Genomic DNA, 16,360 nt, shown 5'->3' on the forward strand with positions numbered 1-16,360 from the left:
CCCTTTATCCCGTTAATTCTCTCCCCTATTCTCAGGTGTGTGGGGGGGGGAATTGTGTGAGTGGGTGTGTGGTTTGACCCCCAGCCAAGGGCAAACCCATCACACTCACTCTCTTCCTGAAATAGGATGCTCTTTTTACCTGGAGCGATGTATCATGTGGCCTAGGCGAGAGGCTGGGACAATTACACAGTAAAGTGGGAAGTTTGCATTCTAAGCCTGTCTGCTAATCAGCTAGGAAGTACTAGAGATTTATTAATTAGATTTAAACAAGACATACAGGTGGATGTTTCCTGAATCCCTTTTGCCTACAGTGACCTATACCTAGTAATCAAAGCTATGTCAGTGACAAGCATCTCCAGTGGTCACCAGCCACAAAGGACACTGTGAAAACAAGGCACCCCAAAGGAGGGACAAATACACTTTGTATTTCAGACAAACAGGACATTTGGTTAGAATAGGAATTGTGTCCCCACTGTTGATATCCAACCAGGAAAAAAATTTGCACAGCCTGGCTTGGCTGACGGTCTGTTTGAGTGTTTCCATGTTGTATGCATTTGGCAATCAGCCCATGGTGCACTGAACTATCATGCAGCACAGTATGCCCCTCCTGCCCACAAATCAGAGAAAGGCAGCAGAGGAGGGGTTAAGCACTGTCTGGGGGGGATATTAGTGCAGAATACTCTAGGACTACTTTTCCAACATGAAGATTTTATAGAGGCCATAAGAGTGAGTAACGAGTCCTCTAAATTCAGCTGTTGGCACCAGACACTCACAATATATGGTAACTGAGTTCTCTGTTCCCTTTCCTTGAACTGGGTGGTCCAGGTAGCAGCTATTTGTGCTTTCCTTTCTTGGTTGACCCTTGACAGGTACTTTGTCTCCACAGTCTCCTCTGTAATTCTCCCGAAGAGCTGTGCTGTGCATCAAATTCCTTAGAAAAAAGGTGCTATGTGAATGGAAAGCTGGTATGCCTTGAAAAAGGTTCTGGCTTGTTAGTATTATTGCACAGCTATTATTAGTGAGGGTCTGCATTTGTTTCTCCTTTTGTTGTGTGTGCTGCCAAGCAGGCTGAGCTCTAGAGTGCTGAGTAGACAAAAGCTGTGATGACTGTATCAAGATAAACAAGTAATAAATAAATGACAAGGACAAAAATGAAAGGTATTTTCTTTTTTTATTAACTCGGACAAGTGTATTTCACAAGGAAAATCAAATTTTGAAATTAGCTGTTCAGAGTGGCTGCATGGCTCAGTGGATTGGCTGTGCTCCAGGGAGTCTGCCCCTTTGATTCCGTTGTAGAAAGCTAACCAGGATGGACAGTATCTGCTGGCAAAGATCACTGGGGGTCTTTCCAACTGGTTCCCACTGCCAGTCACAAAAGGAGAAAGTGAGCCTGGAGCTTCAGTCTTCTAGGGGATTCTTCAGCTGTTTGGATAGCCTGGACTGCAGACAGGGACTGTGGAAGCCACATCCAGGGCTGTCAATCTGCCCTTATGAAGCCTCAGAACTTGCAGAACACCCCTATAATAACCCTAGAAAAACAACTCTCTTCATTAAGTGGCTAAGTTTTACTTCTATTTCTCTACTGTTCTGTCAATGTTACAAGCTGGGAGTGCCAAGCAGCAAATTCAACTGCTCAGGCAGAACTGAGTGCCTACATCGCACCTGCCTCTCCTGCATGCACAAGTGAGGACGGGCAAAAGGAGCACGGCAGGTGCCTGGCAGACAGACTGCAGGTGGAAGCTGCTTGTTGCCATCTTGATTTCAGAAGTACAAGATCCTTTCAAATTAGAGAGACCCTCAAAATGCAAAATGCAGACCTGAGTCCTAAACACACTTGTTTTATTTTTGCTTATTCTTCATCCTGACCGTCAATACATTCCCAGTCCAAGTTTGAGGGGACCAGCCCATCACTGGGATGTGTATTGGGACCTCTAATGTTCCACGAGAGGTGAGGGAGCAGAACACAGGGGCTTTGAGGTAGTAACCCCTTCAATATCTGTTTCTTTTGGCACTGGTAAACCAGCAGCTGATGTGAGGCGGCAGCCCCGCTGTGCAGCATCCGCTCTAGTAGAGCAAGCTCATACCACAAGGGACAGGATGTCCTTGTAGACCCACAGAATGAGATCGTAATTTGCAATTATCATGTGTTTCTACTTTTAAAAAAATGAATATTCCAAACAAATACGTCCCTCAAAAAAGAACTGTTAAACAATGAAATCTTTATGCTCTGTAGGTCAATGGATTTTTTCACCCAGCAAGTACCACATATTTTAAATTGAGAAGAGGGCAAACAGGTTGCCTGGTAGGAATAAGCTAGCAACAGAGCTCTGCATTGTTCCCATTGCGGAAAGAGCATAATGGTGTTGGGAATGGATGCTTCTAGAAGGCTTTGTCTATTTGCAGCTCCTTCCAGCTCCAGAAAGTCAAGTGTTGCCAGAAGGGGAAAAAGTCACAAAAATGCCAGACACGAGGTAGCAGTATCTGAAACCCCAGAAGCTATAGGAATCCCAGGACCGGCCTATGCTGAGCAGCCTCTATCAGGAGAAAGTTCTACTTGTTTTCTTGAAGGGGATCTCACCAGAGTAATGGTATCTGACTTAGCTACTTCTCATTTGGAGGAGCCCCCACCTCTATGGACTGCATAAAGCAGTTTAGGAGAGGGATGCAGCAATGGAGTATTTCAACCACGAATACTTTGCCAGTGTTCAGCAAGCTGTTCTATTTACAGCTGGCAGCCATTCATACATGGGAAAGGGGACAGGAGAAACATTGTTGGCTTTATGCTACTGCAGCCAGCTTTTCTGCTTCCAGTTAATTTAAAAATGAGCCAGAGCTGGTTAGTCTTAGAATGAGGGGGCTGTCTGGAGTCAGTCCTTCCTCTTATGTCTCTGAGATAGTCCTTCTACAGCCAACTGCAACTGTCCTGGACATGTGTCCTCTCCAGTTTCCTTCAGAGTGCATCCTCATTGCTGTCAAATGTTGGATTGCTATGGCCTCCCATATTTCCCTCTACTGATATTGTCACAGAATCTGAGAAGAAGGTTTCATTCACAGGTGGCCAGGCTGAGTCCTGCTCTAACACCCGCTGCAGCCTCTTGTAATGGCTCTTTGAGTGGTACCCGAAGGTCTTTTTCAGAAGCAACCATAAGGGTCTGTTCTCGATGACAGCTTCCTGTAAAAGCAAGAGCAAAAGGAAGATTCTGGAGGACCTGGGCAGCAGTTTTCCTTCTTCATCCATAGGACACCCATGGGGCAAGTAGTGGAGATCCAGATCTCCCACCCTGTCCTGCTCATCCACATCCCTTAAATAGCCTTTTACTGACTAGTTCTCATACCAGCTCCACCAGAAAACTGGGACCAGCTCTTCCTGACAATCTTCAGGTGAGTAGAAAACAACAAAGACTGCCCATATTTCTCTAGCCTGGGGCAAAGCCTGATACATCCCACTCACCAGAGGAAAGAAAAGGTGGGTGGGCTTTGCTTTCCCTTGTATCTGATCATTCAGATGTGGGGGTTTGAGGAAAGAGAATAAGGGCAAGGTAGCAGCAATAGCTCCTGTGTTACTAGATATTCCCAAGCTGGGCTGAGGAGGAGGTTTTTCCCTCAGGAGTGAGACCTGACCCTTCCATCTCTCCAATTAGTGCTGACAGGTACATTCAATGAAGCATGCTCACCTCGACAAGGAAGGACACAGCAAGTGTGACTCCAAGCATTATCACTATGGAGATCCGCCACATGGTAGGGGTGCAGACGAGCTGGGAAAAAAGCAGAGGAAGCTGTTCAACATGTGCATGCACTAGACATTGGTGGGAGCTTATGCCATAGAATCATAGATGCATTTAGGTTGGAAAAGACCCTTAAGATCAGTGAGTCCAGCTGTAAACGTAACACTACCAACTCCACCACTAAACCATGGTCTATAAGCACCACGCCTACACCAGATCTTTTAAATACCCCCAGGGACGGTCACTCAATCACTTCCCTGGCCAGCCTGTTCCAGTGTTTGATAACCCTTTCAGTGAAGAAATTTTTCCTAATGACCAATCTAAACCTTCCCTGGCGCAACTTGAGGCCATTTCCTCTTGTCCTATCACTTGTTACTCGGGAATAGAGACCAACACCCACCTCGCTACAGCCTCCTTTCAGGTAGTTGTAGAGGGCGATAAGGTCTCCCTTCAGCCTCCTTTTCTCCAGACTAAACAACCCCAGTTCCCTCAGCCACTCCTCACTGGACTGTTCTCTAGACCCTTCACCAGGTTCATGTCATCAAAAACCAGAATCCCCCACTGGCTGTACTGCTGATGAGACAATATTGCTACTTGTCTTGAGGAATTATTGATGAAGATGCTTTTAAACTTATGATGCAGCAGAGAAAGCAGTAATCCAATCTAAATGCTTCCTTTCTTTCTAATATAGGAAATAGTTTGAAGTCTGAGTATTTTAGCTCCAAACCCAGCTCCAGCTTCCCACAGCTGGCAGCACTGGCTTTCTGGCTGTAGCTCAACTTATTGTGGAGATGCAGCTCAGATGCAAAAGTTGCGTCCGCAGTTTCTCCAGGGCTAGGATACTGCAGAGTTCCTTATTGCTAGTCCCTCCTTTTCTTTTCTCAGCAAATCCAGTGTATTCCTCCAGACAGCCTGTGAGTTTTGCAGTTCTCCCCAAAGGCATTTTAGCCCCTTCACAGCTGCAGTGCTGACAATGCCCTGTGTTGCCACAGTCCACAACAGGACTAAGACTTAAAGTGCCATCTCGTGGCAGATTCTTTAACTGGGCCAAAAAAAGAAAGTTACACGGTGAGGTAGCTTTAGCTAGGCTGCTTGGCATTCAAAATCCAGGTCCATTCCCCTTGTCTTTGTTTCTCTTTCAATGTTTCATTATTTCCATTTCTAAATCCACTTGCTAACTGTCACACAAAGATACAGGACTCGAAGCAGAATTTTGTTCAGTACTTGTTTTCCAAAGCCACCACACTTCATCGTTGTGATTACAAATGTACTGAAAAAATAGCTGTGTGCAGCCTTTGTTTTTTTGTTCCTGTGACTGCTACTACAAGGTTCTGAAAGTGTCACATTGGAGGAGGTTAATATCTCCCAGCCTCCACATGCTAATTGCCAGGTCCACTGACAGCTCTGTCCTACAGCTGATGTACATCTTATCCTTCCCTTACGTTTCCCCTAGGATGGATTTGTGTAAGGCAACTCCCAGATTGCGTTCTGCCAGACTAAATAAACCAAGCCCTACTGGTATTTATTTATCAGGGATCAAGATAGATCCTCTATTCCCATGACAGCCCCTCTAGTCTTTCTCTATAACTGTTCTAAACACAAATGCTGCTTCAGGAGAAACTGCAGGCTGTCTGAAATTTAAACAGGGAGCCTGAAAATATTGGGGACTGAGAGCTACTCTAAGTGCCAACTGGCAGATCTTTGCAAGACGATCTGTGTGCAGAGTAGCAGAGCCTGAGAAAAACAAATGCATGGTGCTTTAGTTTAAACTTGCAGAGCGTAGTCCCTTTCTTCTCTTGGCTTCACAACTATCAAGCCACCATTATACCAAACACGGTAAGCTTAGTGATGTCATGTTCTGCTGCATGGACAATGCACTTAAACAATCAAACGTACATGGGTAGATGTCCAGGTGTCAGAATGCACAGATCTGAGTCTGCAGCTACTGTATCTCCAGAAGGCTCTTTAATCCCATAATCTAAACTCCAACTCTTTAAATTTTATTTGTCTTTAGAGGTGCGATGTATCCCTGAAAAACTCCATGCCTTTTATTAAAAACAATCCCAGTGCACTTATAATGGGAGTGGCAGTAGGAAGAAAATCCACCTTGGAATAATACTCACATCCATCTTAGAGTAGAGACCATCAATATCAGCAAACACAAAGAAGAGGCAAATGCCCAGCTGCCCTGTGAGCACCAGTATGAATATATCTGAAGGAACAAAACCAAACAAATAAAATAATAGGTTTATGAGCAGTCCCAGCTGCTTGCCTTTACTACAGAAGATTGTAAAAATTTTCTGTGTCAAACAGTCAAAAAAAAAAAAATCCATGAGACAGGAAGGAACTTAAGCAACAGAAAAATGAACAGAGTAAAACCCCAGCTCTACTCAGTCAAGTAGATATATGTGAGGCTGGGACAAGCCTTGTCGCCACGTATTTAAAAAGCCAAAAGAGTATTTTGAACATTCAATCTGACCTCTCACATCTGAGAAGCCTTAGAACCTTCCAGTAAGTCTCACTCTGAGCTCAGTGTCTCCTGTCATTCAGAAAAATGTCCAGGATGTAGTCTTGCTCTTGTTGTTAGGATAAGGAACTCTGCCCTCAATTTCAGTGATATCAAGACTTTGCTCTTGATCAGAATTTAAATAGTCTAAATAATGGAGAATCTCTTGCCCTCCCCATCCATAGGCAAATGGTCCAGATGAGTAAATTAATTTTCTCTTCGGCTGGCATGCACCAAGCTTCACCCCTCAGCCACTCACTGTGGTTTTGCCTGATTCTGGGAGACTGATGACCCACTCTTCTGCTATCTGGGAAGAATGTCCCCTCCTCACTATTACTATAACAAAACAGCAAAGCCATGAAACCTGCAAAATTAATTTAACTCCAAGCCAAAAAAGAACTGAACAGAGCTTTGCCTAAGAGACAGCTGCAGGATTTGTCCCACAGAGAAAAAGAACATCTCTCCTATGCCTCATTTCAACTTACAGAACTGCCACAAATCACTTGTGCTCATCTTCCCTTCACACGATAGTCTTTCAGAGGCAGACCAGACCCACTCATCTTCACTACAGCCCCTTCAAGTTATTGCCTCCTTTGGTGTTTCTTCTTTAAAGAAGTTACTGGTCACAGAGTTAGTGAATGCTAAATGTCTCTGGTTCCGGAACAGGAAACAGGGCCTCTGCAAATGCGCATGTTTTCTTCTAAGATGGTCTCAAAAGAATGCTCTGAACATGAGTTTTCGCAAATATTGCTCAATCAGCATGCTTTGGGGAGACAGGTGTAGGGTTCTTCCAGAGTTATTCTAAAGGCTAAAGCAGCATGAGACCACCTAATTCTGGCTCTTCTTGAGATGTCTCATTCAGGCTGCCTTAAGTAACATGCTGCTTCTGCCAGGCAACACCACCTTCCTGCTACTCCTTAGAAGTTTTTATCAAACTCCATTTTTCAGTTTCAGAAATCCAAATGCCAGGGCCAAATTTTTTGCAGTATAAAAAGCACAAAGTGTGGGCCCAGCTCAGAGAGCTCCTGGTCACAGGATGCCACTGGCACTACAACTTCTGAAAAGGTGGCCTTTAGTAATTTAGAAATATAATACTGGGTTCCTGCTTTTTTGGCTGGCATCACTTTGGTCAAGTTTTAATTTTTCCCCAGTGAATTGACCTCCTAAGCTTACTTACTCACAGATCCCTCCCTCTCTCCCCATACTTACAGTTTGTGTAGATGGGTTGCCTGAAGGGCTTTCCCTTGGAAAACACTAGTGCTACGATGAGGCAGTTGATGGTACTCAGCAACCACACTGTGGTGTTTTCATAGCTTTTGTAGCCATTGTCTGTTTGCTCAAGGGCTTCATCTCTCATCCCATGGAGCCCCAGGCTGGAAACAGAGGAAGAATTCTCCATGTGGTTTTTCACTGGGAGGCAGGCACTGAAAAATAGTATCACACTGGTCAGCAAATGATCACTGGCTATTTCTCCCAGCTTCCACTACCACTATCAGGAATCCTTCCTCATAGCCATGATTTGCTCCTGCTGCCACAAGGATGTGGCAATGATGTCCTCAATCTTACCCACTGAGTTGAGCTTGCTGAACTTGACAGAGCCTGAGCTCAAATCCACTTGGATATCCTGGTCTTCCCTGCAAGCAAATACTCCTCTTTGTGCTCAGCAGAAGCATTCGCACCACATGCACTGTGCTGCACAGCAGACTTGCCAGAGAGCTTAGGCACCTGCCAACAACACTGCTTAATGTGTTTGCACCCTGTGGAAAAGCATAGGGTCTGCCTGCAGCTGCTGATCAGGTCTGTAGTTAAGCCCCACTAGGTCTGCCCTGTGTCACCCAGAGTCCCAAGAAGGCAACCTACCTGTGTATATTAGTCTTGGAATACCAAGGCTGCTCCTGGACCACCAAAAATCCAAAAATCTGCATGCTGAGGCTGAAGACGATGTTAAGTACAACAGAGAGCAGCAATGGGGGTGAAACGAGTTGGCTAGGAGGCCTGTAGGGAACCAGCTTTGGATAGGCACCTGTGAAACTCACTGAGACATGCACAGACACGTTTACTAATACAAGCAGTGCTGTTGTATATTACTGTTATCAACGGCCAGCACTTTCACAGTCTATAATGTTCTTTATAATACATACAAATACTATGTCAAGAACACAATACAGAGTTGTTTTTTTACAAATTCTTATTGGCCACAGAAGAGGTTAATTAATGTCATCTGACTATCATGACACATTCTTGGAAAATAAAATGTTGGCTTTTTATTTTGTTTGTCTACTGTCAGGCCTAAGGATATAAAGATATGCTCAAGTGCTCCTGTTCTCTTTCCATCACTTGTCAACTGTGGTGTGGGATTTTCTGTTGCCCATGTTCTATGCATCCTCCCAGACTAAGCATCTAGTGCCTGGTTATTTGAGCTGGGGAAGGACTGCATTAGCTGACCCACCAGGTTTTCCTCTGTTCTTAGGTTTAACAAAGTTATCCACAGAAAACCTTGATGCAGTGTTCCAAATGGGCTGCTTACAGCAAGGTAGCTTTTGGCACTTGGTATTGTGGCTGACACTTTTAGGCTTGATTTAATCAAGGCCTTTTCCAGTTGTCTGTGTTCCAGCAGGGATGGAAGACAAGCGATGTGGTTTTGCTACATGCTTTTCATGCCCCTGCCCTTGCCATACCCACTTCTAAACCTCCCTCTCCCTGCATTTACTCTGTCTCAACAACCCCGTCTTTCTCTTTCCCCTCCAGCACTGGTTTCATCTCTTACTCTTGGCTTACAACTTCCTGCTCTGTAGTATCTGACATCTGCCATTTCTTTCCTCCCCATTTCTGTATCTCTTTCCTCTCATGCATCCTGCCCTACACGGCTTCAAATATGAGTTGGACTCTGAACAGTTGATCCCTACGCTTTTTTATTTGGGTATGGATCCTTAGGTATCTTCTTAATCTGCCTTCCCAAGTCAACAGGTAAAAACCTTAACAGACTTTCCACTCCATTAGGTCTGGTTTAGTTCCTTCTAGAGATAACATCCCAGTTATCAACAACCTAAATGCTCAGTAAATGCATCACTAAGAATTACCTTATTTCAGAGCTTTTCTCAAACAAGACACCTCCTCTACTAATCTAAACATCCTGTACTCTACGTAGTCTCTCTCTTTTCTTCATTTCTGTACATCGGATTATGCATTTCCAAGGAGGTGAAAAATATTTGAGATCATTTTCTCATTAACCCATAGCATGACTAAGGGGCTTACTTGTCACACCAATTACAGTGGTAATAGCCAGATCTTGGAACAAAAATTGGTAATTCCCAAAGGAGTTTAGTTGCTGAAAAGAGGAACACAAAGAAAAAAAAAAATCACAAATCAGATATTTGCCTTGGGCTTGTTTATATCATCTTCAGAAGGCTGTATTATTTTCATGGAGTTACTGCTCTGTTGTTTGTTCTGAAACACTAGTCAGCAGATAAGGGTACCACATGATCCACCACCCTGCCAATAGATTTGTCATCATTGGGCCTGCAGTGAATACTCTCATTTTGTGCATTGTTCAGACTAACAAACATTCCAGTTCACTCAATGCAGGAAAAAAGACAGCTATTTGAAGAGATGTGGTTTCTCAATGCTGGGTGACTTCTGAATGCAAAGCCCTCCTCCCTATTTGGGAAGAAGCCATGCAAAAGTGGTTAAGGCACTCTAGGGGATTTTGCTTACTGTCAAGCTAATTCATGCTTCAGATGCTGTACAGATTGCAACAGCATATGCTTACGCCAGATTCTCCCTTTTCACAGACATATGCCATCATCCAAAATACTGTTCAGTATCTCAGCCTTCTTTTTGCGCAGCTTGGACCTTGAGCCCACTGCTTGAGGTTAATAGGAAGAATCTTTCCAGTTTTCACCTGAGGGTACAGGAGGACCATATGATCATGCCACAGAAGTTTGCAGCTCACATAAACGTAAAGCTCCATACCCTAGTTTTATTGTGGCTTTTATGCCATGTTTCTCCTACAAGGAAGTAGTAACTCATCCAGTTCTAGCCAACATGTTCCCAAGACATACCCAGTACAGTAGGAGAACACCAAGGTACTGAATGATACTGTACAGTGCCATGTACTTGAACATACAGAAGGAAGTGACGAGGGCAGCGCGGCCTTCCCTGTGTGAAGACATGAATAAAGGATAGTAATTAGGTGATGGGTCTGCTCCTGTTGCCAGTCCTCTCAAAACACTGTTGAAAAACAAGGCATGTGTCATAAGTAGAGACGTCTCTGCTACTATCTTGCTGGGAGGTGAAATAAATAAAATCTAGCCTGAATTAAAGTAAAATCTTCACTTGCAGAAATCTTGCTGAAAGCAAAAGGTCTTGATTTTACTCATCTATGTTCCCAAGACTACAATTTACCCCAGTGAGTTTTCCTGCTGACATTAATAGTGCGGGTAACAACTCCATAAGAGGAAAAACATACCAAGCCAAGCAGCTGCTCAGTGAGTTCAAACTAACAAGTCCTCTCCTCCTGCAGTGAACATATAGTATCCAACGAGCGTAACGCACTCTCCTTGGTTATTCACCTGCCTCAGTAAGTAAAATCAGGACCCTGGCATAACAGATGCTAACGTTCTGCTTGCATAGGGTATCAGAGTCAGGGCCTAATAATAGTGTACAGGTTGATTTGTGGATGTTTGATTCAGCTTTATGAAGCACTGTTAATTTTTCTCTTTCTTTTGCATTTAAAATACTGCTAATGACAAAGACCTCAGCTGTAAAGACCCTCCTCCTGCTGTTTTGAGGAAACTAACATCCTAAAGGAATTTCAGATGGGAACTAGGCAAATGGCAATTTCAAGGTCAAAGACATTTTTCTCTAGCTATGTATGTTCTGGCCTAGTGGGCCAACACTAATATTTGAGAAGAGTGGGAACTGTCTTCTTTATGAAATAGGAAACAAAAATCCGTGCTTACCTGATTAGCTCTGGCACACATGCTATGCTGGGGGTTCGGGATGTGAAAGGTGAAGCCACAGATGCCTCCTGCTCTGACAGTGATATCCCTGCATGCGCCACTTTCAAAGCCTGAAAGTCACATTCTTCTTCAGCACTCACAGACCAAGAAGACACAGCAACTGACATGTCAGCCCTTATTACAGGATGTGTTCTGTGAACAGCAGCCCCTCTTCACTCCCTGGGTGTGCTCCACCCAAAGAAGAATGGGGATGACAGCATGGGAAAGTCCCTTTTCCACAGACGCCAAAGCATCCTCTACCAGCTGCAGAAGACAGGTTTGTCTCTGCCTCCTTTGTCAGCACTTGTCTGCAGTCACACCTTATGTAGACAGTCTAGGTTCTCTGCTTCTTTCCCCCAGGAGAATCTTTGGGGCTTTCTGTTAGGGGAAGTGCGTGCTTCACTGCCTAGGTGGCATTGCTCTCACTGCCACAAGGTTGTGTGAAGTCATGGAGTGAACTGAACCTGCCCAGAAGAGAGTTATGGGTCCCTCCCAAACATGAACCCTTCCTTTTGGAAAAAAACCTTTCTTGCACTTCTAAAATGTGCATTTACAAAAACCTTGTAGGGCTACATCTGTTCCCCATGGAAACTCCTCCTCTTCTCTACCTCCAGACACTGAAGATGTTGACAGAAACCCCAGGGGAGGATTTGGAGAATCCTCTGGTGGTTTTTGCAAAGGGAATGAATCAGTCCTTGAGACCAAAAACTGCAACAGTCTCTGCCTAGGACAGCTCTTGCATGGTAAGGACCACACTGTGGGATCGGGCCTGAATCAGTACTGGTGCCACTAGAGCTGCTCTGCTCTGTCTCCAGCATGTGCTTAGTTTGGGGTATTCTACTGGCACTGCATTTATTTTTCATTTTTAAAATAAATATATTGTAAAGAATTATCACTTACCCCGCAGTCATTGGCTCCGTCTCCACACATGCCCACAAAGTAACTAAAAGATAAAGTGACATATAGTTCAGTTTGAAGTGAGAACTATAAACAGGAGGGAATCAGACCCTCCTCCATGCGAGTCATTTATGCAAGTCATGTGAGTCTTTTGTTAAAAGCCCTTCTGGAAAGCTGAAAGACTGAAATACAAAGCCCAGGACTCTGGACTGTGCATGTGCCTTGGGCTTGCACTTCAGATGTGTCTACAGTAAAGAGTTTCTGCTGTGACAGACTGAAGAATACATTATCATGAAGTTTTATGTTCACTACAACGGACTCAGTCTCCCACCCTCACTGCGTTTAAAGTCAATCATAACAGAGGAAAAGGCTAATGGTAACAGCCCTGCTCAGAAAGGAGGGATTGCAGGCACTGGTACCTCATGTTCACTGGGAATAGACACGCATGGGGACTCTACTTTGGGGTCCAGTCCTGCCAGAATCTCCCAGGGCAGACAGAGAGTGACAGAGGCAGCTAGAGTAGAGAAAGAATGAGAACATGGGCTTAAAAGGGTATAGACACCTGGGACTCAGGAATATCTATATGCCTTTGTGACTGTGAGCAGCACAGGGCATACTAATCCAGACTGTCCTGCCATGTTTTCTAACCCATCACACTGAGTCAGCAATAGCGCAGTAAAAAGACTGCTAGCATCAGAGAAGCTGCAGTGCTGGGAGATATTAAAAAAAATCTTGGGTAGACAAGTGTCCCTCCTTCAGGCACAGAAAGAGAAGTAGGAATGAAGGATGACATGAACAGATGAGACCCAGAATCATGGGAGTGTTAGGTCTTTGACATGTTGCCAAACCAACCTGGACTTCAGTGTCTCTTCTTTAACAGGCTTTTGAAATTTAATTGCTAAGCTGTATGTTTGTGGAAGTTTCAGTTTTGTGCACTTCCAGGAAATGCTATGTTAGACAAAAGTTAGCTCTTACTAGACTCTTTTCAAGCTTGGAAATTCATCAAATGCTTCCTAACTCTGAGTGCTCATTATAAACTTACTCCAGCTTTTGAAACTCTTCTACAAGGCTGGATTTCTGACCAGGAGACATTCTAGCAAAAACTGTTCCATCCAGCAGGAGCTGTATGGAGAAAAAAGAAAGTGATCTTTTTAAGCACTTGAGGCAAGAGTCACAGTTATTTCAGTGATAATCTGGAATAGAAATGATCAAAAATTCACATTTCCAAACAACTGATGCTACACTCCAAAGCAGGAAATACTAATGATCAAAGATAAAAGGTGTCGTAATTAATATTTTGAAAAAATAACAATCACAATAAGGACAAGAGGTCTGGTGTATCATTTGAATTACCTGATGAACACAGATTACCAGGCAGGCATTTACTAGAAGGGAATTCATGAGACTATTCTTTCCATAAAATAGACAAGTCATGCTGAATTGTATGCTGTATAATACCAAGTTTTCTCCTGTTCTCCAAAACATGAAAAAATCAGTGCTGTGCAAGGGCCAGGCCTATGGGCACAAATGTTTTAAGTCATGTCCTCACACCATGAGGTGGGTCTGCTTCTCTCATGTGCAGAAAAACCCCAAGGATTTTCAGATCCTTCCCCATACATTAATATCAGAGATTCATCCAGCTCGTAAGAATTTCAGGGTTGGAATTGTTCCCAAAAGATGTCCTGGTACAGATCTCTTCAGATAATTATATCAGGACAATCCAAATCTACTGAATGGCAAGCCTACTCCAGTTAAATAATCCAGATCTTACCTTTGGAAGTAAGTGCCTGAAATGCTGTACTACAATTTGGTAAGATTTTCCACTCATGGCAAAATGATATTGGCCTGATCCCAATGCCAGCTTGATTCTTCTTTCAGTCTGACTGTCATCCTCCTATAAAACAAGACAGAATGAGTGCTCCTTCCAGGCCCCCAAAAGCTATTATGTCCATTTACACAAGCACTACTACAGACAAAGAAAAGGACATACCATGGGGAAGGCACTTGTGAAGACTCTGGGAGACCTGGTTTCAAGGCCCATTGCCTTTGCCTGGATTTGTAAAGGGATTTAGGCATGTAATGCCATTAATTTCAGTGGGAATTGGGAATTTTATGTCTTAAAAGCTGGCCCTCAGCATCGCCACATTTGATAGAATTTATGCAAAAGTGCCAGTCTGGTGGGCTGCACTGTGAGCGAGAGGGGCTACAGAAAGTGTATGCACACTACAGGTAGGTGTGCCTTTTTGTATTGAAATACAGTGAAGATGCTGCTCAGGCTGAGCTTTGGTAGAAAGGAACCTCCCAACAGCACCTGCAGAGTTTTCCTACAATCTGCCTAACTCTATTACTTCTCAACAAAGGGTCAGCACCTGCAGACATACTCTTCAGGGAGAGAGTAACTGGTCTTTGTCTCAGTTCCTTTGTGGAGATGCTTGATGAAACATAAGTTCTTAGCATAGCTACCCTATGTTTCACTGCGTATATGCAATTTCTCAACAGTTAATCTGTGTTTTAATTCTGCAGGTATGGCGAAGTGCAAACTCCCTACCTGCTTGAACAGGGCTGGTTCATTCAGTGCATTTCCACAGATTTTAAGTCTACATCTACACTATCAAATTTACCTTGCAGGGAAAGGAAACATACTTTAAAGTGGCATCAGCTAAGCACGAAGGCTAGAGAAAAAGCTTTCCTGGGTTTCTGCAAAGCTGTTCTCAAACCTAGCTAGGCAGTTAGGAAAAACATGTACACAAGATAGTATGCTAGGAAAGAAGCTCTAGGGGAGTACATTTTTTATAAAGACCCTTGTTTTTAAACACTTTTTTAGCACAAAACATTCTGGCATGCAGATGATGGTGAATGACTGGTCTCTTATACTAGCATAATCCCACTGCATTATGTAAAGTCTTCCAGTTTAATTTGTTTTCCTGCTGCACAACACCTGCTTCTTATATACTCACCAGGCTTCTGTAATTTTCAGTTTTGTTTTCTTCTAGTGGTTTCCAGGTTATAGATGCTGAAGAAGATCCAGGCATTTTGTTTGCTTCCACAAGAATCACTCTGTTCATTGGAGAAATCATCCCAGCATTTTTGGCAACAGTTACAGCTGTCTGAATGTTGTCACCTAGAAAAATCAAGGGGAGTGTTATCTAAAAATTTCTGCAATGAGGAATTGTTTATGGAGGAAACATTAGCCTTTGCCTGAATTTTGAGTTTTCAAATATATCTGCAAGAATCAGTAAGATTTTTATGGATATATTTGAAACATAGTTTACCCAACGACTTTTTTGCTTCTGTCTTCACCCACAAGTGCTCAATCTACACCACCCAAGCCGCAGAAGGCAAAGGCAAGGGCTAGGAGAAAGAAGAGCTGCCAGCTGTATGAGAAGATCAGGTTTGAGACCATATAAGGAACCTGAAGGTGCACAAGTCCATGAGACCTGATGAGATGGATCCGTGGGTCCTGAGGAAACTGGTGGATGAAGTTGTTAAACCACTATCCATCCTATTTGAGAAGTCGTGGCAGTCTGGTGAAGTTCCCACTGACTGGAAAAGGGGAAACATAACTCCCATTTTTACAAAAGAAAATAAGGAAGACCCGGGGAACTACAGGCCAATCAGCCTCACCTCTGTGCCTGGCAAGATCATGGAGCAGATCCTCCTGGAAATTATGCTAAGGTACATGGAAAATAAGGGGGGGATTGGTGACAGCCAGCATGGCTTCACTAAGGGCAAATCATGCCTGACAAACTTGGTGGCCTTCTGCAATGGAGTTACAACGTTGGTGGATAAGGCAAGAGCAACGGACATCATCTACGTGGACTTGTGCAAAGCATTTGACACTGTCCTGCATGACATCTTTGTCTCTAAGTTGGAGAGTAATGGTTTTGATGGAAGGACCACTTGGTGGATAAGGAATTGGCTGGACGGTTGTACTCAAAGTGTTGTGGTCAATAGCTCAATGTCCACCTGGAGACTGGATTATGAGTGGTGTTCCTCAGGGGTCGGTATTGGGACCAGTGTTGTTTAACATCTTTGTTGGAAACATAAACAGTGGGATCGAGTGCTCCCTCAGCAAGTTTGCTGACGACAGCAACCTGGGTGGTGCGGTTGACACGCTGGAGGGAAGGGATGCCATCCAGAGCGGAGAGACCTTGACAGGTGAGAGAGGTGGGCCCGTGCAAACCTCATGGAGCTCAACAAGACCAAGTGTAAGGTCCTGCACATGGGTCGAG

At 43.9% G+C, this 16,360-nt stretch overlaps 1 protein-coding gene across 1 annotated transcript; it reads right to left on the reverse strand.

Moving 5' to 3' along the window:
- Nucleotides 1-2,950: 2,950 nt before the first annotated feature.
- On the reverse strand, nucleotides 2,951-15,249 carry LOC104465700 (probable cation-transporting ATPase 13A4; the record flags this gene model as incomplete). Its single annotated transcript, XM_010078855.1, has 12 exons — nucleotides 2,951-3,172; nucleotides 3,675-3,755; nucleotides 5,849-5,937; nucleotides 7,441-7,655; nucleotides 8,092-8,266; nucleotides 9,487-9,559; nucleotides 10,293-10,389; nucleotides 11,193-11,302; nucleotides 12,132-12,174; nucleotides 13,171-13,250; nucleotides 13,900-14,022; nucleotides 15,086-15,249. Coding segments are annotated over 12 exons (1,472 nt in total), but the record flags the coding sequence as incomplete, so codon positions are not given.
- Nucleotides 15,250-16,360: the final 1,111 nt, after the last annotated feature.

This window comes from Pterocles gutturalis, unplaced genomic scaffold (genome assembly GCF_000699245.1).
Source record: "Pterocles gutturalis isolate BGI_N339 unplaced genomic scaffold, ASM69924v1 scaffold20668, whole genome shotgun sequence".
Lineage (NCBI taxonomy): Eukaryota > Metazoa > Chordata > Aves > Pterocliformes > Pteroclidae > Pterocles > Pterocles gutturalis.